The 23,974-nt window shown below is 62.5% G+C and overlaps 5 protein-coding genes and 1 non-coding gene across 17 annotated transcripts; 4 read left to right on the forward strand and 2 right to left on the reverse strand.

Moving 5' to 3' along the window:
- Window positions 1–327: 327 nt before the first annotated feature.
- On the reverse strand, window positions 328–11,453 carry HES7 (hes family bHLH transcription factor 7). Of its 3 annotated transcripts, XM_090052606.1 has the most exons (4): window positions 2,054–3,031; window positions 1,829–1,924; window positions 1,660–1,735; window positions 328–962 (listed from the first exon to the last, which is right to left on the reverse strand). In XM_090052606.1, the coding sequence occupies exons 1-4, from the start codon at window positions 2,090–2,092 to the stop codon at window positions 628–630; spliced, it is 546 nt and encodes a 181-aa protein (XP_089908732.1). In that variant the 5' UTR covers window positions 2,093–3,031; the 3' UTR covers window positions 328–627. The 3 variants fall into 3 exon arrangements, with proteins under 3 accessions (XP_089908732.1, XP_089908731.1, XP_089908730.1); XM_090052605.1 differs by lacking the exon at window positions 2,054–3,031 and adding an exon at window positions 11,320–11,453 and having other exon boundaries at window positions 1,660–1,924; XM_090052604.1 differs by having other exon boundaries at window positions 1,660–1,924.
- TMEM107 (transmembrane protein 107) lies at window positions 6,634–12,792 on the forward strand. Of its 7 annotated transcripts, none has more exons than XM_090052613.1 (5): window positions 6,638–7,070; window positions 7,637–7,704; window positions 7,974–8,074; window positions 8,440–8,536; window positions 8,627–8,773. In XM_090052613.1, the coding sequence occupies exons 1-5, from the start codon at window positions 6,981–6,983 to the stop codon at window positions 8,694–8,696; spliced, it is 426 nt and encodes a 141-aa protein (XP_089908739.1). In that variant the 5' UTR covers window positions 6,638–6,980; the 3' UTR covers window positions 8,697–8,773. The 7 variants fall into 7 exon arrangements, with proteins under 7 accessions (XP_089908737.1, XP_089908739.1, XP_089908744.1 ...); XM_090052618.1 differs by lacking the exon at window positions 8,627–8,773 and adding an exon at window positions 12,656–12,771 and having other exon boundaries at window positions 6,640–7,070; XM_090052617.1 differs by lacking the exon at window positions 8,627–8,773 and adding an exon at window positions 11,338–11,473 and having other exon boundaries at window positions 6,640–7,070.
- Window positions 11,297–11,425, forward strand: LOC149861508 (U8 small nucleolar RNA). The gene has a single exon (XR_016443374.1). It is a non-coding gene; the product is annotated as a U8 small nucleolar RNA (small nucleolar RNA).
- Window positions 12,577–17,153, reverse strand: LOC149861509 (uncharacterized). Of its 2 annotated transcripts, XM_090052490.1 has the most exons (3): window positions 14,860–15,239; window positions 13,967–13,999; window positions 12,577–12,821 (listed from the first exon to the last, which is right to left on the reverse strand). In XM_090052490.1, the coding sequence occupies exons 1-3, from the start codon at window positions 15,237–15,239 to the stop codon at window positions 12,668–12,670; spliced, it is 567 nt and encodes a 188-aa protein (XP_089908616.1). In that variant the 3' UTR covers window positions 12,577–12,667. The 2 variants fall into 2 exon arrangements, 1 of the variants encoding a protein (XP_089908616.1); XR_016443044.1 differs by lacking the exon at window positions 13,967–13,999 and having other exon boundaries at window positions 14,860–17,153.
- A 1,023-nt stretch (window positions 17,154–18,176) lies between these two features.
- AURKB (aurora kinase B) lies at window positions 18,177–20,834 on the forward strand. 2 transcript variants are annotated; one of them, XM_090052523.1, is made up of 9 exons: window positions 18,177–18,316; window positions 18,580–18,631; window positions 18,806–18,923; window positions 18,989–19,046; window positions 19,251–19,442; window positions 19,545–19,683; window positions 19,881–20,029; window positions 20,117–20,291; window positions 20,551–20,834. In XM_090052523.1, the coding sequence occupies exons 1-9, from the start codon at window positions 18,192–18,194 to the stop codon at window positions 20,713–20,715; spliced, it is 1,173 nt and encodes a 390-aa protein (XP_089908649.1). In that variant the 5' UTR covers window positions 18,177–18,191; the 3' UTR covers window positions 20,716–20,834. The 2 variants fall into 2 exon arrangements, with proteins under 2 accessions (XP_089908649.1, XP_089908648.1); XM_090052522.1 differs by having other exon boundaries at window positions 18,207–18,300.
- Window positions 20,835–21,006: 172 nt separating this feature from the next.
- Window positions 21,007–23,693, forward strand: VAMP2 (vesicle associated membrane protein 2). Of its 2 annotated transcripts, none has more exons than XM_090052588.1 (5): window positions 21,007–21,355; window positions 21,893–22,017; window positions 22,123–22,281; window positions 22,410–22,461; window positions 22,755–23,693. In XM_090052588.1, exons 1-5 carry the CDS (start codon window positions 21,022–21,024, stop codon window positions 22,769–22,771), a joined length of 687 nt encoding a protein of 228 aa, XP_089908714.1. In that variant the 5' UTR covers window positions 21,007–21,021; the 3' UTR covers window positions 22,772–23,693. The 2 variants fall into 2 exon arrangements, with proteins under 2 accessions (XP_089908714.1, XP_089908715.1); XM_090052589.1 differs by lacking the exon at window positions 21,007–21,355 and adding an exon at window positions 21,449–21,547.
- The last annotated feature ends 281 nt before the right edge of the window (window positions 23,694–23,974 follow it).

Here is a 23,974-nt window from a genome sequence, read left to right on the forward strand (position 1 = left end):
CTGGATTGCAGCCGCAAGGGACCCCCAGGACCCCCTTCAGCTACGAAGGGAGACAGACCCCCCCCTCTGGCCCCCAGCTCCGCACCAGGCCCTGATCCAGCTGCACAGGGCAGCTGCATCCAGGGGGTCACCCCAGCCTGGGCAGAGACTCACCTCGGGGTCCCCGGCGTGGGGGGACATGTCCCAGGGTCCAGAGACAGAGTTCCTTGCCCAGGATCGGGCTCTTCCACCAACAGCAGGCCCAGGGCTGGGCAATCTGTGCACATGTGTGTGCTGCCGCAGTCCCCCCCCTTCCCCTTACTTGCATGCAACACACTCGTGTAAGAAGTCACTGTCTGTATTTGAATCGCTTCTTCCAGAAATACAAGGAGGGACCATTTACAAGGGAAAGCAGAGAGAGGAGCCATGGCCTGGCCCAGCTCCGGGGCCAGCACCGCAGACTTGAACTCTCCAGGGCCCCAGACCCAGGGAGGCAAAGAACCCCGGGGGGCTTTGAAGGGGAAAGTCCCCTGGCTCCCACCCAGGGGACCCGGGGGGAAGGCACATGGGTGCCCAGGGCCTGGAAGCCTGCAAAGTCCGGGGCCCTGGAGGTGCCCCCGAGCCGGGAAGCAGGGACGGGTTCATGTCCTAGGGCCACGGCCGCCAGATGTGCTGTGGCGGGGCCTGGCTGGGGGGGTCGGGAGCACGGGGCTGCTTGCTGGGCGCGGCGGTGTCCCCGCGCTCCAGGGCGAGGCGCGCTGGGGGCCCGTGGCTGGCGGGCAGGCGGGGCGCTGGGGGGCCGGGCACGGACGTGGCGGTGGGGGGCGGCAGGGCTGCCAGGCGCTCCAGCAGGAAGGCCTCGGGGCTGGAGCCCGCGGCCGGGCTGGCGCAGAGGAAGTGGGCGGCTCGCGCCAGGCAGTCCCAGTAGCCGCTCTTGTAGCACTGGGCGAAGGCCTCGGGGTCCCGCGGTGGCTCGGCCGGGCCTGGGGTGACATGGGGGGTGGGTGAGTTGTGGGGGAGGCAGACCCCCAGATCCGGCCCCTGGGCTCAGGGCCAGGGGCCAGAGCTGAAGGGCCTGGACTGGGACATGCCTGTGGAGCCCAGGCATCTGGGACACAGGTACGCACACACGCACTCTGGGACACACATGCAGTCACGCACGTGGAACCCGGGTATTTGGGACACACGGGACCAAACACAACCCAGGGGTCCCATACACACGCGTGCACACACATAGAACCTAGGTATCCAGGACACACATGCACGTGCACAAGCACATCACCCCCGCCCGGGGTGTCCAGTCTAGGATACACATGCCCACATACACACACGCAAGGAAGAACCTGGACATCTGGGACATACACACAGACACCCCCCCCCGCCCCGTCTTGAGATGTCTAAGACACACACACACACGCATGCGCGCGTCTAGTCTAGGACACACCTCCCCCCCAGGTGTCTCCTCTAGGACACTCATGCTCAAACACCCGCTGCCAGGTGTCCAGTCTAGGACACCCCCAGGTGTGCAGGGGGGACGCGCGCGCGCGCAGGTGTCTGGTCTGGGGGACGCACACGCACACCTAGTGTACACCGCCAGGTGTGTGGTGTGGGGGACACGCGCGGGCGGGGCAGCAGCAGGCCCGGGGCGGAGCGGGAGCGGGGCGGGCGGGCCCGCGGTACCTGGCGGCGGGGCGCGCAGGAAGCGCACGGTGCGCTGCAGGATCTCTGCCTTCTCCAGCCGGGGGTCGCGCAGCCTCTGCAAGAGAAGCGGCGAGACGCGGGGGGCAGCGGCCGGATTGGGGCCGCGAGCGGGGCCCGGAGCGGGGCCGGGACCGGGGCCGGGGCTCACCTGGTCGCCGGTGGCGTCGAGCAGCAGCAGGCGGAGCCGCTCCAGGCTGCGGTTCATGCGCTCGCGGCGCCGCTTCTCCAGCAGCGGCTTCAGGAGCTGCAAGGAGGGAGAGGGGAGGAGGCGGCGGCGGGGCCGGGGGTCCCGGGGTGCCGGAGGGTGGACCCCGAGTTCCCGGGGGGCGCGGGCCGGTCGGGTCGGGGCTCCCGGGGGCCGGGCCGGGCTTACCTTGCGCTTGCTCTTGGGCGCGGGCTGCGGGCGGCTCATGCTGGCTGTGCGGGCGGCCCGGGCGGCCCCCGCCCTAAGTACCGGCCCCCGCCCCCCGCCGGGGCGGGCCGGGAGCACCGCACGTGCGGGGCGTCCGGAGCACGCCCCCCGCGCTCTGGGGCACCACGGCCCAGGCGTGAGAAATGACACTTGCACACCCGGAGCCCAGGCGTCCGGGCCCCATCTCCCTCGTGCCCCGAAAGGGAGGGGGGCGGGGGGCACACGTATGTGCCCCGACTATCCGGGGGTGCCGTCCCGCGCGCGTGTGACGCCCGGCTGGGGTGGCCCCGGGCGCCCGGCCCTCTCAGCGCGGAAGCGGGGGCGCCCGCAGCCCGGCCGGTCCCGTGGGAACTGGCGGCGGCGGCGCTTTGATCCGCTTCAAAGCCGCACGTGCGCCCGCGGGGGGTGCGACCTCCGGCCGGGCTGGGGCACGTGCCCGGGCCACATGCGTGTGCAAGCGCCGCACGTCCGCGCCCGGGGGCCCCACACGGGGGGCACGTTCATGCCACGGACACACGAGTACACGCACAGGCATGCACACACACGGTCACGCGCACACATGCGGCCAAAGGCACACACACATACCCATGTATACGCACACACCCGGCACACACACACACAGCACAGGGGCACACACTATGTACACCGGGCACGCAGACACAGAGGCACACACACGCCCGCGGTCACCCATACACACACACTTGCGGGCACACAGACACACACACACAGCTACACATGTGCACACACACACACGGGCGCACACGCACACACACATAGACCCACGGGGCACGCATAAACACATGCAATCCCACACACCAGGGCACACATGCTCACATATGCACACTCGGGCACATGTCCATGAGCACAGAGACACACACACACGAGGTACAGTGCCCCCCCGACACCCCCCCCAAGCCAGGCAGCCCACGTGACCTGGGCGCGGGGCGTCCTGGGGTCTGCCCCCCCCCGCCTAGCACGACCCCCCCCCCGCCTCCCGCCAGGTGTGAACAGGCGGCCCCCTATCTCCGGAGTGTGTCAGAGCCGCGGGGGGCGGGAAGGAGTGTGAGATCCGTTTCACACCTGGGTGTGGGGTGCATGTGCGAGGTGCGGGCCGGGGTGTTTCTGAATGAGTGTTCATGTCTGTGTGATGCCTGGGCTGTGTGTGTTTCTGTATGTGCATGCGTGTGAGGTGGGTGCGGGGATTAGATGCCAGGATTGTGTGCCTGGGGTTTGTGGGTGTGTAAGATTCGGGGGGGCGGGGGGGAGAGAGAAAGAGATCTGCCTAGGTTTTCTGTATGTGTGTTGGTGTCTGTGTGATGCCTGGGCTGTGTGCATTTCTCGTGTTCGTTTCGCGTGTGCGATCCCTGGCTGTGTGTGTGATGCATGAGTTGTTTGTGTGCACGTGATACCTGGGTTGTATGGGTGTGGAGGGAGGTATGCATGTGTGATATGCCTGGGTTGTGTGTGTTTCTACATGTGTGTGTTTGTGATGTGGGGGTGGGGTGTGATGCCTGGGTTGTGTGCCTGGGTTTTGCACGTGTTTGTGAGATTCCTGGGATGTGTGTTTGTGTGTGTGTGTGTGTGCAATACTTGGGTGGCGTGTGTGCATACCGGGCAGTGTGTACAACTGGGACTCCCCCCTCCCACACTCCCTCCTCCCAGCCATTAGCCCTGCCCCGCCACACCACACGCGTGTGCAAGCACTGCATGTCCACGCCCATGGGGCCCCACATGGGGAGGGTATGTTTATGCTATGGGCACACACGCACACAAACACAAGGGCACACAGGCACACATGTGGACACATGCACACACAGACACACATGCACGCAAGGGCACATGCAGGCACATACACACACATATATGCACACACAGGGTCATGCACACACACACAGGTAGACATGTGCACATGCATGCAGGCACACATATGCAGACATACACACACAGGGACATACATGCGCACACACAAGGGCACGCACACGGCACACTTAGACTTGGGCGCACACACACACACATAAGGACACACGAGGTGCAATATGTCCCCCATGTCCCACACTCCCAAGGCCGGCACGAGCCTCCCCGCCCCCCCCCCGTGTGAACAGGCGGCTCCGCATGTCCGGAATGGAGGGGGGAGGAGTGTGAGATCCGCTTCACACCTGGGGGGCGTGCATGTGTGAGGTGCCTGGGAGGTGTGCACACGTGCAAGAGAGAGGTGCCTTGGGGGGGTTCTGAATGTGTGAAGTGTGTGTGAGGGGGATGCGATGCACGGGTGGTGTGTGTTTCTGAATGTGTGTGACATGCTGGGGTGTGAGAGAGAGATGCCTAGTTTTGTGTGTGTGTTTGTGTGTGTGTGTGTATGTATCTGTGATGCATGGGTTGCATGTGTTTCTGTATGTGTGTATCTGGCTGTGTGTGTTTCTGTGTGCTTGTGCACGTGATACCTGGATTGTGTGCGTGTGTGCATGTGTGAGACACCTGGGTTGCATGTGTTTCTATGTGTGGGGGTGTTTGTGATGTGAGTGTGGGGGTGTACGTATGAGACCTGGGTTGTGTGCCTGAGGTTTGTGTGTGTGAGAGAGATTCCTAGGGCGTGTGTGTGTGTGTGTGCATTCATGTCAGATGCTTGGGGTGAGGGGGGGGTGCTTGTGCATGTGAGAGATGCCTAGGTCTTGTGTGTGTGCGCTGCCTGGCTTGTGTGTATTTCTGTTTGTGTGAGCATCTGTGTGTGATGCATGGCTTGTCTGTGTTGCTATCTGTGTGTGTGTTTGTGATGTGGGTGTGGAGGTGTGATGCCTGGGTTCTGTGCCTGGGTTTTGTGGGTGTTTGCGAGATTCCTAGGTTGTGTGTGTTTCTGTGTGTGTGTGAGTGAGTGATGACATGTGTACGTGTGTCTATGTGTGTACTGGGCAGTGTGCACAACTGGGGGCTCCAGTACTGCAAGCCCCCCCCCGGGAACTCCCCTCGGCCCCTGCCCCGCCTCAGCAGGTGTGCCCCCAGGAGCTGTCAGCGGCTCCTTGCGGGAGGGGAAACTGAGGCTCAGGCACCCGGGCTGCCCGCCCCCCCAGGAGCCAGCAGCACCGAGGCAGCGGGGTTGGGGAGGGGAAGGCTGTGGGGACCCCAGGGACACCCATGGGACCCAGGTGTCCGGGGCGGACGGCCGTACAGGCACTCAGGCACAAACCCCAGACGTCCAGGACACACACACATACACACATACACACATACACACATACACACGCGTGCACAAACTATTGAGGCATCCAGGGCATAGACCCATACATGTGTGGAAATGCACGCATGCACAAACATGCACACGTGTGTGCTCATGCATAGGTAACCCAGGTGTTTCACGCTCACACACACACTCACAGATGGATGCGGAGAAAATACAGGCATCCAGGACACACATACATGCACACCCATGTGCACAGAGAACCCAGGTGTGTAGGACACACACACAAAACCCAGGCATTTGTGGGGGACACACACACACAAACAGAACCTGGATGTCCAGGACACACACACGCAGCCCAGGTGTCTGGGAGACACACACATACACAGGCGCACACAGAACCCAGGCATCCAGGGCATGGACACACACACACGCGACCCAGGTGTCCCACATACATGTACACACAAAGAGAACTCAGGTGTCCATAATGAACACATGAATTCACGTGCAGGACCCAAGTGTCTGACACACACACATGCACACACATACACCATCCTGGCATCTGGGACACACGTGCACCCACACACAGACACACATGCACACACCGACAGGCACGGATACATATGCACACACCCCCACACACACACACGGGCACACGTGGTGCAGTGACCCCTCTCCGGGCCCAGGCATCCCACGTGACCTGGGCAGCGGCGTCTCCTGGCGGGGCTGGCACGAGCCCCCCCCGGGCCCCCGGGCAGGTGTGAACAGATGGCGCGGGGAGGGGGTCTCCGGGGTGTCGGGGTCATGGGGGGGGGGCAGAGAGCATGTGACATGCCTCTTGTGTGTGTTTCCGTATGTGTGTGCATGTGTGTGAGAAATGCCTGGGGAGTGTGTGTGTGTGTGCGCGCGCATCAGGCAGTGTGAAAACTGGGGCTCCAGTACTGCAGGCCCCCCCGGCCCCAGCAGGCGGGAGCCCCCGGGCGCTGTCAGCCGCCCCTGGCTCCGCCGCCCTCTCCTTGCGGGACGGGAGACTGAGGCGGGCGCTGAGACGGGTGGAGCGCGGGTTGCGGCCGCCCCAGGGGCGCGGGGGCCGGCAGGCCGGGCGGTCCTGGCGTCGCCCCCTCGCGCCCCGCCACGCCCCGCCCGCGGCGCCCTGCCCGCAGCTCGCGCGGCCGCGTCGTCGGCGCGGGAATACGGCAGCCGGAGGCTTGGCCTTGCGGGATATGGTGGGGGAGCCGCCCCCCCGCGGCCCAGGCTCCTGGGCTGGGGGTCCCCCATCGCAGCACCCCGGCTGCGGGGGGGGGGGGACATTAACCCCTCAGGTGCCAGAGCCCGCGGGGGGGCCTTTGCCCGTGGCGGGGATTACCCTTCTTCTATGGGGGGTGATGCCACTTGCCCATGGGGGGAGTTTCCCACGGGGGGGCAGATGGTGCCCAAAATGCCCCCCTCCCCGGCAAATACGCGGGGGCCCGATCCCGCGCGCGGAGCCCCGGGGCATTTCGAGCCCGATGCCTTCACCGCCCGGGCGGCTAGTCACTCCGGGTACGACGTCAGGCCGGGGTGACGTCACACCGCAGGGCACTGCTGGCCCGCGGGGCAGGGGTTTGGGCGGGGGGAAGCGGCACAGGCAGGGCCCAGCAGAGCGCCCGGCGTTGCCCAGGCAGCGAACGCAGGGGCCGCCGGGAAGGGGGCGGGGCGCTGCCGGGCACCGGCCCGATGGCGGCGGCGGTGGCGGCGCTGGTCCCGTGGCGGTTCCTGGCGGTTGTGGCCCATCTCGTCATCGTCATCGCCGCCTTCTGGGCCCGGGTAGGGCGGCTTGCACACGCCATGCGCGTGCATTCTGCACACGCATCGTGCACGCGTATGGGGACACGCACATACAGGGGACACCCCTGCATCGCGCACATATAAGGGGCACACCTTGGACACACATGAGGCGCACACTGCCTGCAATTGCAGCACACATATAGGGGGCACACCGTGCACACTCATAGGACATCTGCACGCATCAGGTATGTGTGTGGGACATGCACACACATCACACAAACAGGGGAGATGGACACGCATCATGCCCACGCAGGGGACACACTTGCATCTTGCACACATGGGGGATGTGCAGCTTGCACACACATGGGATGCACACTGTGCACACTCATGGGACACCCACATGCATCAGGTGCGTGTGGGGGACGCGCATGCATCATGCACATGCAGGGGGCACGCTGCACGCCCACGTGGCTGCACCCACGGGGAAGAGGCGCACTCTGCGTGCGCACACGGGCCTGGTGGGCGAGAGCGGGGCAGGGGGGTCCTGATGCCTGGGGTCCCTCCAGCGCAGCCCCCCGACCCGCCTGCCTCTGTCTGTGCCGCAGGAGGACAACGTGCGGGCGTCGCTGCCCCTGGACCACACGCCCGAGGAGTACGCCCGCCGTGACACCGAGTGCGTGCCCGCCCGGACATACCTGGGAGCCCTGGGGCGAGAGCAGGGCGGGGCGGGGAGCCTGGACACCTGAGGCCCCTCTGCTTTTGGGGGGGTCTGGGAAGCCCCCCTGCTCTGGGGGCTGGGACGGGAGTGGGGACCAGGGGGTGAGAGTCGGGGGCACCTGGGAGCCCGGGCACCAGGGTCTCTCCAGCCCTGGGAGCTTGCCAGGTGCCCGCTGGGCAGGGGGCCTGATCCTGGGCCCACCCTCTTCCCCCCCGCCCTCGCAGGCTGGTGGTGGCCCTGTCGGTGACGCTGGTGCTCTTTGCGGTGGAGCTGGCCGGCTTCCTCTCTGGGGTCTCCATGTTCAACCCTCTGCAGGGCCTGCTCTGTATCCTTCCGCCTCTTTTTTTTGGGGTGGGGGGGTCTCTTTTGGGGGTCTCTTATCCTGCAGCTCTGGTTGTGGCCCCTGACACCCCCCCAGCCTGCGGGGCCCATGTGGGCGCTGCCCTCGCCCTCCTCTTCCTCCTCTTTGAGCAGTGGGACAGCGCCGCCTACTGGGGGATCTTTGCCTGCGGCAGGTCAGTGCCCGGAGGGGGAGGCCTTCTCCCTTGCCCCCCAGCCAGCAAGTTCTCCTGGATCAGGCCCGGATTGGGGCCCCTGGAGGTGGAAGGACTCCACCCTGCCCCCCGGTAGCAGGTGCCCCTGGGTCAGGGCTGTCCGGTCCCGGGTGCTTTCCCTGACAAGTGAGTGCAGCGGTGGGGGTGCATTGTGGCGCGGCCATCAGCCTCTCCCTCTTCCTGAGCGCGCGCTGGGAGAGCACCTCCTACTGGTACATCCTGGGCATCTGCAGGTATGCGGAGGGTGGGCAGGCCGGGGGTCGCTGCCCCCCTGCCCCGCCCCGCCCCGCCCCCCTGTCCTGACCCCTGCCCCGTGTCTGCAGCGCCCTGCCGGCTGCTGGCGAGATCCTGCTCTTCATCTCTGTCTTTGGGCTCAAGAAGAAGCCACTGTGACAGCGCCGGGGCTGCGAGCTTCTCCTAGTGGTGCCCTGGGACCCCCACCATCTGAATAAATGGGGCTGAGTCCTGGGGCCAGTGTCTGAGCTCTGGTGTTGTGGGGGGAGGCGGGGAGCGGTGCCTCAGGCATGCGGATCTCCCGGCTCCGGTGTTGTGTAGCTGCAGCCTGCGCCGTGTGCACGCATGGAACTCAGGTGTCTGGGGCACGTGCACACAGGACCCAGGTGTGGGGGCATACACCCCCCCCAGTCATCCAAGGCACACACACACAGCCCAAGTGTCCAGGGTGCACACACACACACACATAGCCCAGGTGTCCAGGGTGCACACACACACACACATAGCCCAGGTGTCCAGAGCGCGCGCACACACAATCCAGTCAACCGGGGTGCACATACACAGAACCCAGGCATTTGGGGCGCGCACACACACGTGTGTGCACGCACACACACACACGTCCAGGGTGCACACACACAACCCAGGCATCTGGGACACCCCCCCACACACACAGAGGCACATAAGGGGGGGGGCCTGTCACAGATGTATAGACACACATGCAAGCATTAAACCCAAGAGTCCAGGGCACAATCACATGCACATGTGCACACCCACTTACACAGAACCTAAGAGTCTGGGTCTCACACATGCACACACACAGCCCAGGCATCCAGGATGGACACACAACCCAGGCATTTGGGGCCTTGCACACAAACTAAGAGTCTGAGACACACATGCACACCCAGAACAAAGGAGCCCAGGACACGTGTAGGACCTGGGGCACACGCACACCCTGCCCATACATCCAGAATGGGCACACACACAACTCGGGTTTCTGGGGACACACACACACAGGATTCTGGGAGATGTGCACACAGAGAACCCAGGCACCCAGGACACACACACGCACAACCCAGGAGTGGGACACACAGAGAAAGGGGTGAACCAAAGAGTCCAGGACACCCACACACTCAAGAGTCTGGGATGGGTAGACACAGATACAACCTAGGCACCTGGAACACGCACACACCACCCAGGCCTCCAGGGCACCCACTGAACTACACACACACCCCTACACACAGAGGAGTCCAGGATGCACACAGAACCCAAGCATCTGGGATGGTCACACACATAAAATCCAGGTGTCTGGTGACATGCACACACAGCCTAAGAGTCTAGGACATGCACACACACAGAACCCAGGACACACAAACACACACACATAGAACCCCGGCACCTGGGATGGACACGCACCTACACACAATCCAGACATCCTGGGATACTGTACAGATACACACACACACAGCCCAGGAATCCAGGACACATGCAGAACCTAGGAGTCTGCCACGTGCATACACACTCAGAACCCAGGCACCGAGGATGGAATGTGCACACTCAGAACCCAGGGATCTGGGACACACACTTCAGGTGTCTGGGACGTGTGCACACACAGAGCCCAGGCATTGGGGATCCAGGCAAACACACAGCACCTGAGAGTCCTGACTGGACACACACACACAACCCATCAGTTTGGGACACACACACAGGGTCCAGGCACATCCCTTACGCACAATTGAGTCACACATAAAACCCAGACATACAGGACCCACACACACGCAAAACCCAGGCATCTGGGATGAATGCATACACACATTACACAACCCATGAGTCTGGGATACAACAAACCCACAGAACTTAAGAGGCCCAGATGTGTGCACACATGCACAACTCAGGCATCTGGGACTGATGCAGGGAATCCAGGTGTGTAGGATGGACATGCTCACACACACACGTGTGTGTGTGTGCCCATCCCAGACTCATGACCCAGGCACCTGGAACATGCACACACCCCAGGCCTCCAGGACACCTGCTGAACTATGCGCAGACACATGCATACAATGGAGGAGGCCAGGACACGTACAGACCCCAGGCATTGGGACAGGCACAACCTACGAGTTGGGGATACACACATGTGGAAGCCAGTACACACACAAACACACACAGAATCTAGGCACCTGGGATGGACACATGCACCTACATATAACCAAGACATCTGAGACACACACACACACACACACACACACACACACACACACACACACAGAGTTAGGAGTTTGGGACACACACAGAAGCTAAGTCTGTCATGCATGTGCAAGTGCACATTCACCCCCCTCAACTGGGAGACACACACACACCAGACACCTGGGGTGGACACGAACCCAGGCACGTAAGACACATACACACAGGCATACACACCCCCCAAGTATCTGGGGCACGCACACCTCCCCCACCCCGCTCGCCCCGGACGCCCCTCCAAATTCTGCTGCGCCCTTTCACCCGCCATTACGGCAGGCCTGTACCGTGCGGACCGCGAAATCTGCAGCTATGCAAATCGGAGCAGCGCGCGGGGGCTGCTGGGAGCGGGGTGGCACGCAGCACCGGGGGGTTTTGCGGGGGCGCGGGGTGGGTGACCACCGCGGGGAGGGCGCCGGCTAGGCGTGGGGAGGGCCCAGGTGTCCAGCGGTAGCGGGGCGCGCGCTCACCCTGACCAGTCCGCCTGGCGCGGAGCGGCGGCTGGCGGCGGGGGAACTAGGAAGTTATCGTCAGTGAGGTACATCCTTACCTGTTCTGTCCCTCTTAGGGCAGGATTGCTGTGATGAGTGAGAGCAAATGAGCGGTGATTAATTTTCTCGGCGACGGGACAGCAACGCCCGCCTGCTCTGCCTGAGCGCACTGACGGCTTAGTTGCTCCGTGGTGGTGACGTCTGGGGCGAACCTGAACTGTACGCTGCGTGCGTGAGCACGGCTATGAAAACGACAGGGCTGGGCGCGGGCGTGAAACTTAGTAGTGCGTGTCAGCTGCAAGGCTGCATGCGTAGGGCCACCTGCGGGGATTCCAATGCTGTGTGCGTGCACATGTACATGTGAGAAGCCCAACACTGGGTGCTTGTGTGTGCGAGAAAACCTGAATGCTGTGTGAGGACCCTAACACTGCACATGCACACCTCTGAGAAACCCAGCACTGTGTGTGTGTGTGAGCCCCAGTGCTGTGTGCACGGGCACACCTGTAAAAACCCCAGCAGTGTGTGAGAGAACCCCAATGCTGTGTGTTTGTCCATGTGTGTGAGAGAACCCCAATGCTCTGTGTGTCTGAACCCCAACACTGTGTGCACGTGTGAGAACCCCAACACTCTGTGTGTGTGAACCTGAATCCTATGTTTGTGTGAGTGAAAACCCCAACAGTGTGTGTATGTGTGTGAAAACCTGAACGCTCTGTGTGTGTGTGTGTGTGAGAACCCCAATGCTGTGTGTATCTGTGTGTGAGAAAGGAAACCACAACAATCTGTGTGGAAATGTGTGAACCCCAACACTGTGTGTGTGTGCGCGTGAGACAGAGAACCTGAATGCCATGTCTGTGTGTGAGAGAAAACCCCAACGCTGTGTGTGCACATTTCCATGTAGGAGAACCCCAGCACCTCCGTGTGGGGGTGGACCTGAGTGCTCTCTGCGTGAGAGAGACCCCAGTGGGGTGTGTGTGTGTGTGTGTGTGTGTGTGTGTGTGTGTGTGTGTGTGTGTGTGTGAGAGAGAGAGAGAGAGAGAGAGAGAGAGAGAGAACCCCACTCCTTCCTCTGTATGTGTGTGTGCGCATGTGCTGGCTCCAACCCCTGGCCCCTCCAGCCCAGCGTGAGTCTCCTCTGGGCCAGGGCTGGGCAAGTGAGCCCATTGGCCTGCTTCAGTCAGTTTGTGCCCTGCATCAGGAGCGCCCTGTCGAAATCCATGAACCTTCTTAGGTACAGATGCATGAGCCTAGAGGTGGCAGAGGGAGGCATTCGGTAGCTGTGTTGGTGCAAGACAATAAGAAATGCAAAACTCTAGAACTCTTGGTTCAGAGATGATACTTCTTATTCAACCAATGAAGAAATCACAAAAAAAACTATCTTTCTTTGCAAGCTTTCAGGTCAAAATGGTCTTAAGTGAACTCCAGTCCTACAGCCAGAAATTGATAGCAGAGGGCACTGAGGACACACTCAAATCCACCTGGCACAGGATCTTCCAAGGCCTCCCCCAGTAGGGAAACGGACAGCAAGAGCGAAGAGGACAAAGGAGGACAGCAGCAGCGGCTCCTGCAGCGGGAGCAACAGTGACACCGACATCAGATGAACTGGGATTTTAAAATAACCAGGGGGTGGACTAAGGCAGCAGTTCTCAACCCGTGGGTCACAAGAATACAGGCAGTCCTTGACTTAACATTTCGAGTTACAACATTTCGCACTTACAACGTTTATAAATTGACACCCTGATTCAACTTTCTGACGTCAGCTCCAACTTTACAACACTTGATCTGATACCGAGCCACGGCAGCGAACAAGTTTGCTGCATTGCCCGTCTCCCTGGAGACCATCTGGCCAAATCTCCTTGGACACTTTCTTTAAGAAAGCAGACAAGACTCCAGACAAACCTGCAGCCAGGACTCCTGAGAAGATGTCAGCCAAGAACCCTTCAAAAAATCCAGCAAAGTCACCTCAGAGAAGTCCTTCCAAACAATATAATTGCTATTTACAATATAAATACATTAGTGTAGCTATAGAACTCATCTATAATTGATCGAGTACAAAATTCTGAGTTATTTTGGTGAAAATAGGGTATTGGGCCTTAGTTCAGGAACCAATGCCCCATTTATAACATTGTTTTCTATGAGACAAATCAGTTCCAAGTTACAATGTTTCATGAGCCAATGATGTAAGTCTGAGGACTGCCTGCACATGAAAGAGTCGCAAACAAACTTAAAAAAATTGATTCACTGGACTAAGGGACTGCATGTTCGGGATAGGGAGGCTGCATGGGAGTGTAGGCCTGCAGGTGCGGGTTTTATAATGGGTTTATGGGTTTTGTGGTGTGAGTGAAGGTATGGGATGAAAGGTGACTGGAAGGTGTATATATGCATTTTATGTATATATAAAAACATATTTTTACCAAAAAAATGGCCCTTCCCAACACACCTCCCACTGATGGGTCCCCTGAGCTGCACTAGCTCTGCTCTGGGCAGTGCAGCCCCTTTCCTGGAGCCCAGCCTGCCTAGGATGGTGACAGACACCCCCGCTCTGCCCCTCTGCCCCCAGGAGCACAGGGGCTGATGCAGACCCAGCCACGCAGCTCTCCTGACACTCAGCCACCCTGGCCGGGGTGACCTGGGTCTCACAGGGTTGGCTTGGCAGAAGGGCAGCGTACCCACTGGAGGGTCCCTTGGACCGGAGACCCCTGCACCTACCTTTGATCCCAGTGTTGGAGCCCGAGCTGCTCCCTGTGCAGGAAGGAAGAAGCGGGTTGTGTGAGTATCTCCAGTCCCCACCCTGGACCCCATACCAGGGCACAGGAGAGCCAGGGAGACAGGAGCTGGTGGCAGTAAGGTCAGGAGCCCTTAGCACTAACCCTGCCCTGCACCCCTGGGCTGGCCCCCCACCTCTGCCACTCCCCCAGGGCTCACACCGAGGGGGTGGGATTGCCAGGAGCCCCATGGCCTACAGCAGCTGCCAGCTCCACAGGAGGGAGGGTGAGACCTGACCTCAGCCCACAGCAGATGGGGCAGGGGTGAGGTAGGCCCCTTAGGCCAGGGCTCTGCATGCTAAGAGCGGCCCCAAAGATGAGGCTGCTTCTATAAGGGGGGGTGGCTCTGACCTCAGGCCAAAGCCCAGAAAGGAGCTGCCTGCGCAGCACAGAACTTGGGCTCAGACCAGGACATGGGGCCAGGACACCCCCACCAGAGGATGGGAGTGGGGCACGGTTTACGTGATGCCCAAGCATAGCCCTCGGGGGTCCTCAGCAAGGCAGCCTCACAGTGCTGGTGCTGGAGTCTGGCTGGTGCTGCCCCAGGGACACATGGACCTGGGAGCCCAGAGCAGCCGGAGAATCCCCCTTTCCCCCACCAGGTCCCAGGCACAGGGGTGATGAACTCTCCCTGCTCCCCACCTGCCCCAAGGCTTGGGCATGGCCTGGCCCTAAGGGCTTCACCTGGCACGCTGCCTGGGTCAAGTGCCCCCTCCCTATTGGTGCCCCCTGTATCCTCTGACTCCCCCCCAATTCCTCCCCCACTTAGCGGGGTCAGTCAGCCCCTCCCCCCCGAGCTCCAGGTTTCTTTTCCCTCCCTGTGCAGGGGTCACTCACCCGTCCTGCTTTTGTCTCAGGGTACTGTCAAGGCAGCACCCAGGCCCACATGCACCACACTGCAGGTGCGCTAATCGTGGTTGCTGCTCCGGTCGATCTTGATGGCGGCTCAGGTTTGATAAGTCCTGTTTCTGCTGGGAACAAGCCCCCAAGTAGCTCGTGTCCTGGGCCTGGGCCTCCCCGTTCTTCAGCCAGATGACAGAGATATTCTTGGGGTAGAAGCTGTGGACCTGGCAGGACAAGGTGGTGCGTCCACCTGGGGATGATGGCTTGTTGCTCACCTGTGCCACTGGACACTCTGGAAGGGAGGAGACACCCGTTAGAGTGACCACCGCTGGGACCACCCTCAGGATCCCTGCCAGGAGGCTGGGCTGGGCCATCCCAATTGGCTCCAGTGGCCATTTCAGGCAGGAGCAGACAGCACCGGGGTGGGAGCACAGGGAACGGGAGACACGGCTGCACTGGGCTCGGGGCTGCAGGAACAGGGTCTGATACAGCTGATCCCTGGTCTCAGACACGTGGCTGGGGCACGGACACCCTGTAGGTGCTCTGACCTGCTGGGAGGCCTGACCTGGGCAGGGGCAGGGCACACTGTGTCCCACAGCAGCGCTGGTATCTCACCCAGTGGCAGGACAGAGACACAGTGCTCACCACCCCAGACACAGGGGGGATGGGGCAGGTGTTCCTTGGGGGAGTGGTGCCTTGGTCTGGTCTGCCCACGGCAGTGACACCTGGACGCACTGCTTTGCAGGTGCACTGTGTGACCTGGGCCTGTGTTGGGGCTGATACCCAGGTGTGCAATCTCAGGTCATAGCTGATGAAAGTCTATCCCATTGTAGCTGAACTGCATATGACGTCCAGCGCTGCTGACTTTGCAGAGCTCACAGCCGTACGTGAGCTGTAGTCTGAGACCCTGAAACACGCAGATCCAGGCCCTGGGTTGGTCACAGCCCCAGGGAGCAGGTGCTGCTGAGGGCTGCCAGGCTGGGCAGGGGCAGAGCCGACCCCACAGCGGGGCAGTGGGACAGCTCGGGGGCTCCACTCACAGGGCACAACTGCAGCCCATGCACATCCCTGGAACGCAGGAGCCTTTTCATAGGTTTAACCCTCCGCTTCTTCTTTCTTTTTACAGGGGAGGGTTCTTTCCCCTTCTCCCCAGACAGGTCCAAGTCCATGGTTGCCGAGTCCGATTCGTGTGCCCCTTCTCCCACTGCCTCGCTCTGCTCCTCCTCCATGTGTTCCTCTCCTCCTGACTCCAAAAGCTGGTCAGCTGCCTCAATCACGTCGTGTCTCTGCTCCGCTTCCGGTGTTTCCTCCACTAGGAAGGTGTCTACATCCAGGTTGGTGGACTCCGCCTCCTCTGGTTTTTCTTTATCCCTCTCCTCTGCTGCGTGTGACTCTCGGGCTTTGTTCGCGTAGGACAGGGGGCACTGGTGCTGCAAGTGCCCCTCACCTCCACAAACAGTACATTTCAGTTCCTCTTTACAGGCTTGTGCCCGGTGTCCCCTGCCGCCACACCTATAGCAAACTGTCAGGCTACAGAAGGCCGCCAGGTGTCCCGCCAGGCTGCACCTGCTACACAGTTTCGGCTGGCCATGATAAGTCACGTATCCGCAGTAGGGCCCTATGGACACAACAGAAGGCAGGTGTCTCACTGCGCCGGGGTGTCTGGGGTCTTCGTCCAGGATGACTCTGTCTCTCCATGCCCCAGTCCAGATTTGCCACTGATCCAGGACCCGCTGAATATCGAGGATCTTTTCGACCCGCCCCTCCAGCCACCTTCTGACATCTGCATACTCTAGGTCCTCTGTATACATTTTAAAATATAAAACTCTCTCCCGTGCCTTCTGGCCTGCTTCAAAATGCAGACCCCGTAAGTCCTCCTTGTCTGCTACTTCCGCGTACCGGGCCCAAAAGGCCGCGTATGCCTCTCGCCTCCAAAAGGTGATATTCCAGTGGCGGAAATTATCAAAAGCCACCACGCAACTTAAATCTTTAGGGTTCACATTCAACTCTTCAAAAACCACCCTGGTCATAAAGTCTGCTCGTTCGGCCAGAAGGCAGCTTGCTGCCTCCATGGTGGGGACAGGGAACGGAGCGGGGGGGGGGGGGGGGGGCAAGGCCAGTAGCCCCCCCTGCTGGTAATGCAGGGTGGGGGAGTGGGCCTGGGGCCCACTGTGGTGGGGAAGGGAGCGGGTCCGGGGGCGGAGCAGGCACAGGCCCAAGCAACAGAAGGGAAGTGGGAGCAGGTCGTTGGGGAGGGCTGTCCCTGCCTGTCCCTCCCACCCTGTCATTCTTGACAGGCAATTGGCTAGTATATACACAGAAGTTATATATATCTACACCTTCTAGTCACCTTTCATCATAGACCTTCGCTCACACCACAGCGCACAAAAACCCGTTACAAAACACTGGCTCGTGGGCCCACCACGCTCTGGTGCAACCACCTGCCCGACAGCCCGCGCACTAGATTTCTTTTTGATTTTTAAGGAGATGTTTTCGTGTCCTGGGTCAAGTTAGCCTGACCAGGCCCAAATCCATTTGAATCACGCAAGGAGCACACGTGGCCCTGCTACTCGCAAGTCTCCTCCACCCCCGCTGGAGCTTCAGACGTTTCCAAACCCCTTGGCAGCATCCCACGCACAGGCTGCAACCCAGAGGCCTTGGGTGCCCCCAGCTTCGCCTGCCCTGGCTGTGCAGCTGCAGGAGCAAGCCAGGAGGAGTGTCTCAGTTCCATAAAGGGCCCTGCAGCCCCTCCTGTGCCATCCCAGGACTGGGGCAGGGGTCTCCCATGGTTGGGGCCCAGAAACCCCCAGGGGCCCTCAGTCCAGGAGAGGAGCAGACACCCGGGTTTTCGGGGGCCTCAGTGGCCCCCAAACAAAACCTGCCAAGAAAGTCCCCCTCCAACACGGCAGCAATTAAAGTGACTTTTCTGAGAAAAGGCCAATTCCGCTTGTTCTTAGCGACCTCGGCACCCTCGCACGCGGAGTCACCACGCCCCGTCTCTGATTGTCTGCCGACGCCAGCTCTCGCCCACCGTTGGCTGAGCGCAAACTAACACCCGCCCTCTGCCTCTGCCAGGCAGACTAGCTCCCGTGACGCGTCCCGCCCCGCTGGGATTGACGAGCAGCTCGACCAACCCGCACCAGGTTCCGGCCGACCTCCCCCCCCGCCGTTCTTTTGCGCGGGCCTGATTCCGGCCGGAGGGAGGCGGGACTGCTACCTCGCCGCGCCGCCAATCCGAAGCCGTCACCTCCCGCAGAAGCCAATGGAAGCACAGGCGGAAACCTGCTCAGCCTGCAAGGGGGAAGGGCGGAGGGAGCGCGCGACCAATGAAACGGCGGATGCAGCGGGCTGGGGGCGGGACCCCGCGGCCACCGCAGCCAATGGGCGCACGGGGCGGGGCGGATTTGAAGCGCAAGGCGGCAGCAGTGGTCGTGGGTAGGGGAGCACGGAGGTACCTGGGGCGGGCAGTGAGGGGCTGTGCCCGGGGCTCACGGGGGGCGGGGGTACAGGGGTAGCCCTTGGGTGGGGCTGCTCCTGGCGCTGGCACTGGGGGACAAGGTCCGCCCCTTCCCCCGGCATGCGGGGCCGGCGGGGGCGTCACGGCGCTTTGTCCTGGCGGCGGCGGCAGCGGCGGCGGCGGGAGGGGCGGGTCTCCTGGCTCTGCCGGGCGGGGGACGGAGGGGCCCCACGGAGCTGACGCCCCCCGCTCCCCAGGATGGCGCACAAGGAGAACGTGAACCCCGGGGCCTTGGGTAGCCTGGCCAAGGTGAGCGCCTGGGGGTCCTCTGCCCTTTTGGAGGGTCACGGCCCTGCTCCCCCCGGGGCTGGCAGAGCCTGCTGCAAGTTGGGGCCCCCTGTTGCTCCCGCCCCTGGTGGTGAGAGGGGGGCTCTTGGGAGGGGGCATTTCCGCCTCACCCCTCCCCCATGTCCCCCCGCACAGTACGGCGTGCCCGGCCCCCAGCGTGTGCCGCGTAAGGAGACGCCTGCCGAGGCCCTGCTGGCCCAGCGCGCCATGGGCAACACGGGACCACGGCCTGCCGGGCCCCCGCTCCTCGCAGGTGCTGGTGGGGTGAGGTGGGGGGGGAGGGGTTGGCTGGGGTTGCACTGACTCCACTCTCTGCAGCTGTGCCCGGGCGGGTGCCCGTCGATGCTGGTGCCCAGGTTGCTCCGCAGCCCCCCCCGTAAGTGCCCACACTGGGGTGGGGAGTATGTTGGGCTGGGATTCCCCCCCACATCCACTGGGAAGGGCAGATGCCCCTGTGGCACTGCCCCTTGTACCAGTCCTGGCAGCCGATGCCCTCTTGGGAGGCCCCTGGCTGGGTTAGGGGGTAAAGGGTGTTGTACCCTGCCTCCCCCTGGACACGCACTCGTTGCCCCCCCCCCAGGAAGACATTGAGCATCGAGGACTTTGAGATCGGGCGCCCACTGGGCAAGGGCAAGTTTGGCAATGTGTACCTGGCGCGGGAGAAGGGGTCACGCTTCCTAGTAGCCCTCAAGGTGCTCTTCAAGTCCCAGATGGAGAAGGAGGGCGTGGAGCACCAGCTGCGCCGTGAGATCGAGATCCAGGCCCACCTCCGGTGCGCCATGGCGGGACTGTGCTGCCCCCTGTTACCTCCTGCTCTACCTACAGGAAGGGCCTGGTCTCACCCCCTCCTCGCTTTATTTCTTTTCCCCGCCAGGCACCCCAACATCTTGCGGCTGTATAACTACTTCCACGATCGGCGCCGTGTGTACCTGATCCTGGAGTACGCGCCACGCGGCGAGCTCTACAAGGAGTTGCAGAAGTGTCGCCGCTTTGACGAGCAGCGCAGCGCCACGGTCAGCCGGGCGGCGGGGGCACCCTCCCGCTGCAGGCTGGGTTGGCTCTGGGCAATGTCAGGCACCAAGAAGGATCACTGAGGTGGCTGGGTGGGGGCTCCCCCCAGGAGGGGAGTAGGTCATTTTGGGTGTCTGGGGTGCAGGCTGGCCTGACCCCTAGGGTCAGTGGGCCTTATGTGATTTCCCCCCACCCCCAGATCATGGAGGAGCTGGCAGACGCGCTGATCTACTGCCATGCCAAGAAGGTGATCCACCGTGACATCAAGCCTGAGAACCTGCTGCTGGGCCTCAAGGGCGAGCTCAAGATCGCTGACTTCGGCTGGTCGGTCCACGCACCCTCGCTGCGGTCAGTGCCAGGGGGTGGGGGCAGCGCAGGGGGTGGGCTATGGCCACCCACAACCAGGCTTTCACACCCCCTTCTTGCTCCTGGCAGACGCAAGACTATGTGTGGTACACTGGACTACCTGCCGCCCGAGATGATTGAGGGGCAGCCGCACAACGAGAAGGTGGATCTGTGGTGCGCTGGTGTGCTGTGCTACGAGCTGCTGGTTGGGCACCCGCCCTTTGAGAGCGCCTCCCATACTGAGACCTACCGCCGCATCACCAAGGTGGGCCAGCCCACATGTGTCCCACCCAGAGCTGGCTGCATTGTGGTAGCAGGGGAAGGAGGGAGTAGGCTCTGGGTTTCACCTTGGAGCCAGCTGCATCATGGCAGCAGGGCTGCTCTATGTCCAACCCCAGATGTGGCAGTGTTGGTGCTGGGGGCTGGGGCTGTGTGGGTCCTGTGCCCCAGAGCCAGCTGCATCCCTGTGCTGGGGTCAGGGGGACTACACACAGGTGACACCTGCCCCATGTGTGCTACCACAGGTGGACCTGCGCTTCCCGCCCACCATGCCCGAGGGTGCCCGCGACCTCATCAGCAAGCTGCTGCGGCATGTCCCAGCTGAGCGTCTGCCTCTGCGTGCTGTGCTTGAGCACCCTTGGGTGTGCACCAACTCACGCCGCGTGCTGCCCCCTGCCTATGCCCCCTAGACCCCTGCTCCCCTGGAGGGGGGGACTGGGTCCTATTTCCCACCCCCGTGGGGTGGGGCTCTCTCTCATGTTGTCATTTTTTTTTTTGTGTTTAATAAAAGTCTTGATTTTTAGAGCTAGGTCCTGGTGCTGTTTTGTTGGGGGTGCCTGGGGGGGTGGGCCAGGGATGGGCCCCTGGGTGGGCACGCTGCTACCATACGTGTGCACCCGCATGGGCCTGGGGTGTAGGACCCGCCCCACCCCCGCAGGACCCTGGGGGGGAGAGAAGGAGACTGGCGGGGACCTGCCCTTCCAGGGGCTGTTGCCATGCCCCCCCCACCTTCCCCTTGGGCTGTTGCTGTGGTTACTATCAGGCACCCTTGTGGGGCTGTGCCCGTGGCCCCATCGCCCCGTTCCCTGCCCCGGGGGCTGTTGCCATGGCCCTACTACCCCTCACCCTCGCACTGGGGCTGTTGCCATGGCCCCCGCCCCCCCGGGGTGCCCGGATGTGCGCGCAGCGCGGCAGCCATTTTCGCTCCGGCACCGACTGAGCCCGCGCCCCGCACCGCCCGCCCGCCGGCCCGGCCCGGCCCGGCCCCGGCCCCGGCCCCGGCCCCACGCGCCGCCTCGCCCCGCCCCGCCCCGCCCCGCCGCCGGACATGTGAGCGCTAGTGGGCCGGGGGGAGGGGGCGGGGGTCGCCCCGGGGTCCTGCCCCCCGGGCGTTTTCTAGCGGGGGGGCGGGGCCGTGACGCCAGCGCCGCGCTCGGGACTAAGGGGCCCGGTCCGCCGCACCTATGGGGGCTGCGCCCACCAACCCCTGCAGCCCCTGCACCCAGAGGGGCCCAGGGGCACGTAGGTTTTGCCCCCATGGGTGGCACAGGGACCGCAGGCCTCGTGCCCCAGGGACTGTAGGGGCACCAGACGCTGCCCCTGTAGGGGCTCAGCCCCCCCGTGCCACTGGGCCTGTCTGGCCTTGTTCAAAAGTGTTGCCCCCAGCCCGGGGGCCTGGGGTCACCCTGGCTGGCCCCTCACCCCATCCCTAATATGTGACCCCCCGCCCCCAGGCAGTGCAGGCACTCTGAGTATTGGCACTGGGCAGGGCTGTGGGTGGAAGCGGGGGGCATAGCAGGGATGAGGGTGGGGGTGAGGGGCACCGTGGGCCCCTTGGCCAGGGCCTGAGCTCTCCCCCCTGCCCAGGTCGGCCGCTGCTGCTGCTGCTACTGCCCCCCCTGCTGCTGGAGAGGGGGGGGGGCCCACCCCCGCCGCCCCCCAACCTCACCAGCAACCGGAGGCTGCAGCAGACCCAGGCCCAGGTGGATGAGGTGAGTTATAGGCCGGGGCTGGGGGGTGGGATGGCACCTGGGTCCGGTGTGGGGTGGAGGTAGGGAGTCCAGGTCTGACACCCCTGCCCTGCCCGGGCCCTGCAGGTGGTGGATATCATGCGGGTGAATGTGGACAAGGTGCTGGAGCGGGACCAGAAGCTGTCGGAGCTGGATGACCGCGCGGATGCTCTCCAGGCTGGCGCCTCCCAGTTTGAGACCAGCGCCGCCAAGCTCAAGCGCAAGTACTGGTGGAAGAACCTCAAGGTATGGCCCCCTTGCAGCCCTTCGCTCCTGACCTGCAGCCCCCCTGGCCCCCTAGCCCTGCCAGTGCCCCTCACTTCCTACTCGCAGCCCTGTGTCTTCCTGTGACACTCACGGTCTCTCTTCTGCAGATGATGATCATCTTGGGGGTGATATGCGCCATCATCCTCATCATCATCATCGGTGAGTCCTGCTGGGGGAGGGTGGGGGGTCCAGGAAGCCCTGGCAGCGGCCCCAATGCTGGCTGCATCTCAACCTTGAATCAGGGGCTGTTATACTCGGCCTGACCCACCCCGGAGCCAGCTGCATCAACCCTGGGTCAGGGGCTTTCATACTTAGCCATGAGTCATCCCAGAGAGGGCTACATCTCAACCCTGGGTCACAGCCCTGTTATACTTAGCTAGGACCCACCCCAGAGCCAGCTGCATGTACCTCAGCCCTGCCCTGTGGAGCTGACTGCTGTCCTCTACTTGCAGTGTACTTCAGCACCTAGAGACCCTGTGCGGTGCCGGCCCGGCCTGGCCTGGCCGTCTCTTCCAGCCCTTGTGCGTGTGCGTGCGTGTGCCCCCTCCACCCCCGTGGCCGTCTGTACATACCGGGTTATTTATACACACATAGAGCTGCTCTATTTTGTCCGTTTGTAGATTTATTAATAGGTTTTTAGGTGTCCCTCTCCTCCCCTGCTGTGTTTTTAATTGTCTTTTAATTGCCCTGCCCCCCAACCACCCCCCCAGTAGGGGAGGGGGTTCTGTGATACTGCCCCCCTTGTCCCACCCCAGAGGTGGCTGCAACTCCTGCCGGGCCGTGGTCTCCTCCCCGTCCCCCCAGCTTCTGTGACATTCCTGATTGGACCAAGGGGCATGGGGGAAGCCTCCCCTGTGCCCACCCCCTTAATGGGAGCGTTTTCTTCCTGCCACACAGATCTAGCCTGCCCAAACTGCCCCTTTTAGAGGGGCCACATTCCACCCCCCTCCCCCCTGCTCTAGTGTTGGGGGGCTGGCCTGGCTTGGGGGGGTCCCCTGTTAATCCTTTGGTGGCCAATGTTGGGGGGCACTAGGGTCCCTGGTGGCCAGCAGGGGGTGTCCCAATCCTGCCCCCTTTTGTGTGTTGTGGTGGTGAGTGCCCCCCCCAGCAGACTTCAGATGTGACTCGTGACTTTGTCCCTGTGATGACTTCGGTGGACCCGTGCTCTGGGGGGGCTGAGCCCAGGGGCATCCCCGCCGCCGCGTGGAGGGACGTGGCACCAGGGACCCCCTGGGCAGGGGGAGGGGTGGGGCTGGGCCCCCAGCAGGGGAGTGGGTGTCACTGTCACCCCCCTGCTCTTGGGGTCCCCCCAGCAGGCAGGCAGGCAGGTGCGGAGGAGCCGGGAGCAACGTGATGCTGTGAAAATGTACAATAAATTGGTGTCCTGTGGAGAGCACTGCCTCTGGTCCCTCTGTCTGGCCCACCTGGGGATGCTGCTGCCTCACCCAGAGGTGGCAGCATTGGGGCCTGCCCTGGCAGCACCATCGTTGTCCCCCACATACAGCTGGGGCCTGCTCCAGCCTCACGAAGGGGTCCCTGCGCCCCATCTGGGGATGGGAGGAGCTTTTGAATTGATCTAGTCTCCCCTCAGCTGGAGAACCCAGGCATCTGGCCCTATCACACGCATGGAACCCAGGCGTCCAGGATTTACACATGCTTACATGCAACCCAG

Source organism: Crocodylus siamensis, chromosome 6 (assembly GCF_052110815.1).
Source record: "Crocodylus siamensis isolate JL-2025a chromosome 6, ASM5211081v1, whole genome shotgun sequence".
Lineage (NCBI taxonomy): Eukaryota > Metazoa > Chordata > Crocodylia > Crocodylidae > Crocodylus > Crocodylus siamensis.

Bases quoted from the DNA above. Each gene is read 5' to 3' on its own strand.
- LOC149861509 (XM_090052490.1), bottom strand. From the start codon at position 15,239: ATGGCCCAGCCCAGCCTCCTGGCAGGGATCCTGAGGGTGGTCCCAGCG. The intron at 14,000-14,859 runs GTGAGTGACCCC...CTTCCTGCACAG, and splicing joins CTGAGACAAAAGCAGGACGG to GGAGCAGCTCGGGCTCCAAC. The intron at 12,822-13,966 runs GTAGGTGCAGGG...CTCCCGCTGCAG, and splicing joins CTCCAACACTGGGATCAAAG to GAGCCGCTGCTGCTGTCCTC.
- VAMP2 (XM_090052588.1), top strand. From the start codon at position 21,022: ATGCCCCCCCCACCTTCCCCTTGGGCTGTTGCTGTGGTTACTATCAGG. The intron at 21,356-21,892 runs GTGAGCGCTAGT...CCCCCTGCCCAG, and splicing joins CCCGCCCCGCCGCCGGACAT to GTCGGCCGCTGCTGCTGCTG. The intron at 22,018-22,122 runs GTGAGTTATAGG...CGGGCCCTGCAG, and splicing joins CCCAGGCCCAGGTGGATGAG to GTGGTGGATATCATGCGGGT.
- AURKB (XM_090052523.1), top strand. From the start codon at position 18,192: ATGAAACGGCGGATGCAGCGGGCTGGGGGCGGGACCCCGCGGCCACCG. The intron at 18,632-18,805 runs GTGAGCGCCTGG...CCCCCCGCACAG, and splicing joins CCTTGGGTAGCCTGGCCAAG to TACGGCGTGCCCGGCCCCCA. The intron at 20,292-20,550 runs GTGGGCCAGCCC...GTGCTACCACAG, and splicing joins CCTACCGCCGCATCACCAAG to GTGGACCTGCGCTTCCCGCC.
- TMEM107 (XM_090052611.1), top strand. From the start codon at position 6,981: ATGGCGGCGGCGGTGGCGGCGCTGGTCCCGTGGCGGTTCCTGGCGGTT. The intron at 7,705-7,973 runs GTGCGTGCCCGC...CCGCCCTCGCAG, and splicing joins TACGCCCGCCGTGACACCGA to GCTGGTGGTGGCCCTGTCGG. The intron at 8,075-8,167 runs GTATCCTTCCGC...ACACCCCCCCAG, and splicing joins CCCTCTGCAGGGCCTGCTCT to CCTGCGGGGCCCATGTGGGC.
- HES7 (XM_090052604.1), bottom strand. From the start codon at position 2,092: ATGAGCCGCCCGCAGCCCGCGCCCAAGAGCAAGCGCAAG. The intron at 1,925-2,053 runs GTAAGCCCGGCC...CCCTCCTTGCAG, and splicing joins CGCCCAAGAGCAAGCGCAAG to CTCCTGAAGCCGCTGCTGGA. The intron at 963-1,659 runs GTACCGCGGGCC...ATGTCACCCCAG, and splicing joins CCTGCGCGCCCCGCCGCCAG to GCCCGGCCGAGCCACCGCGG.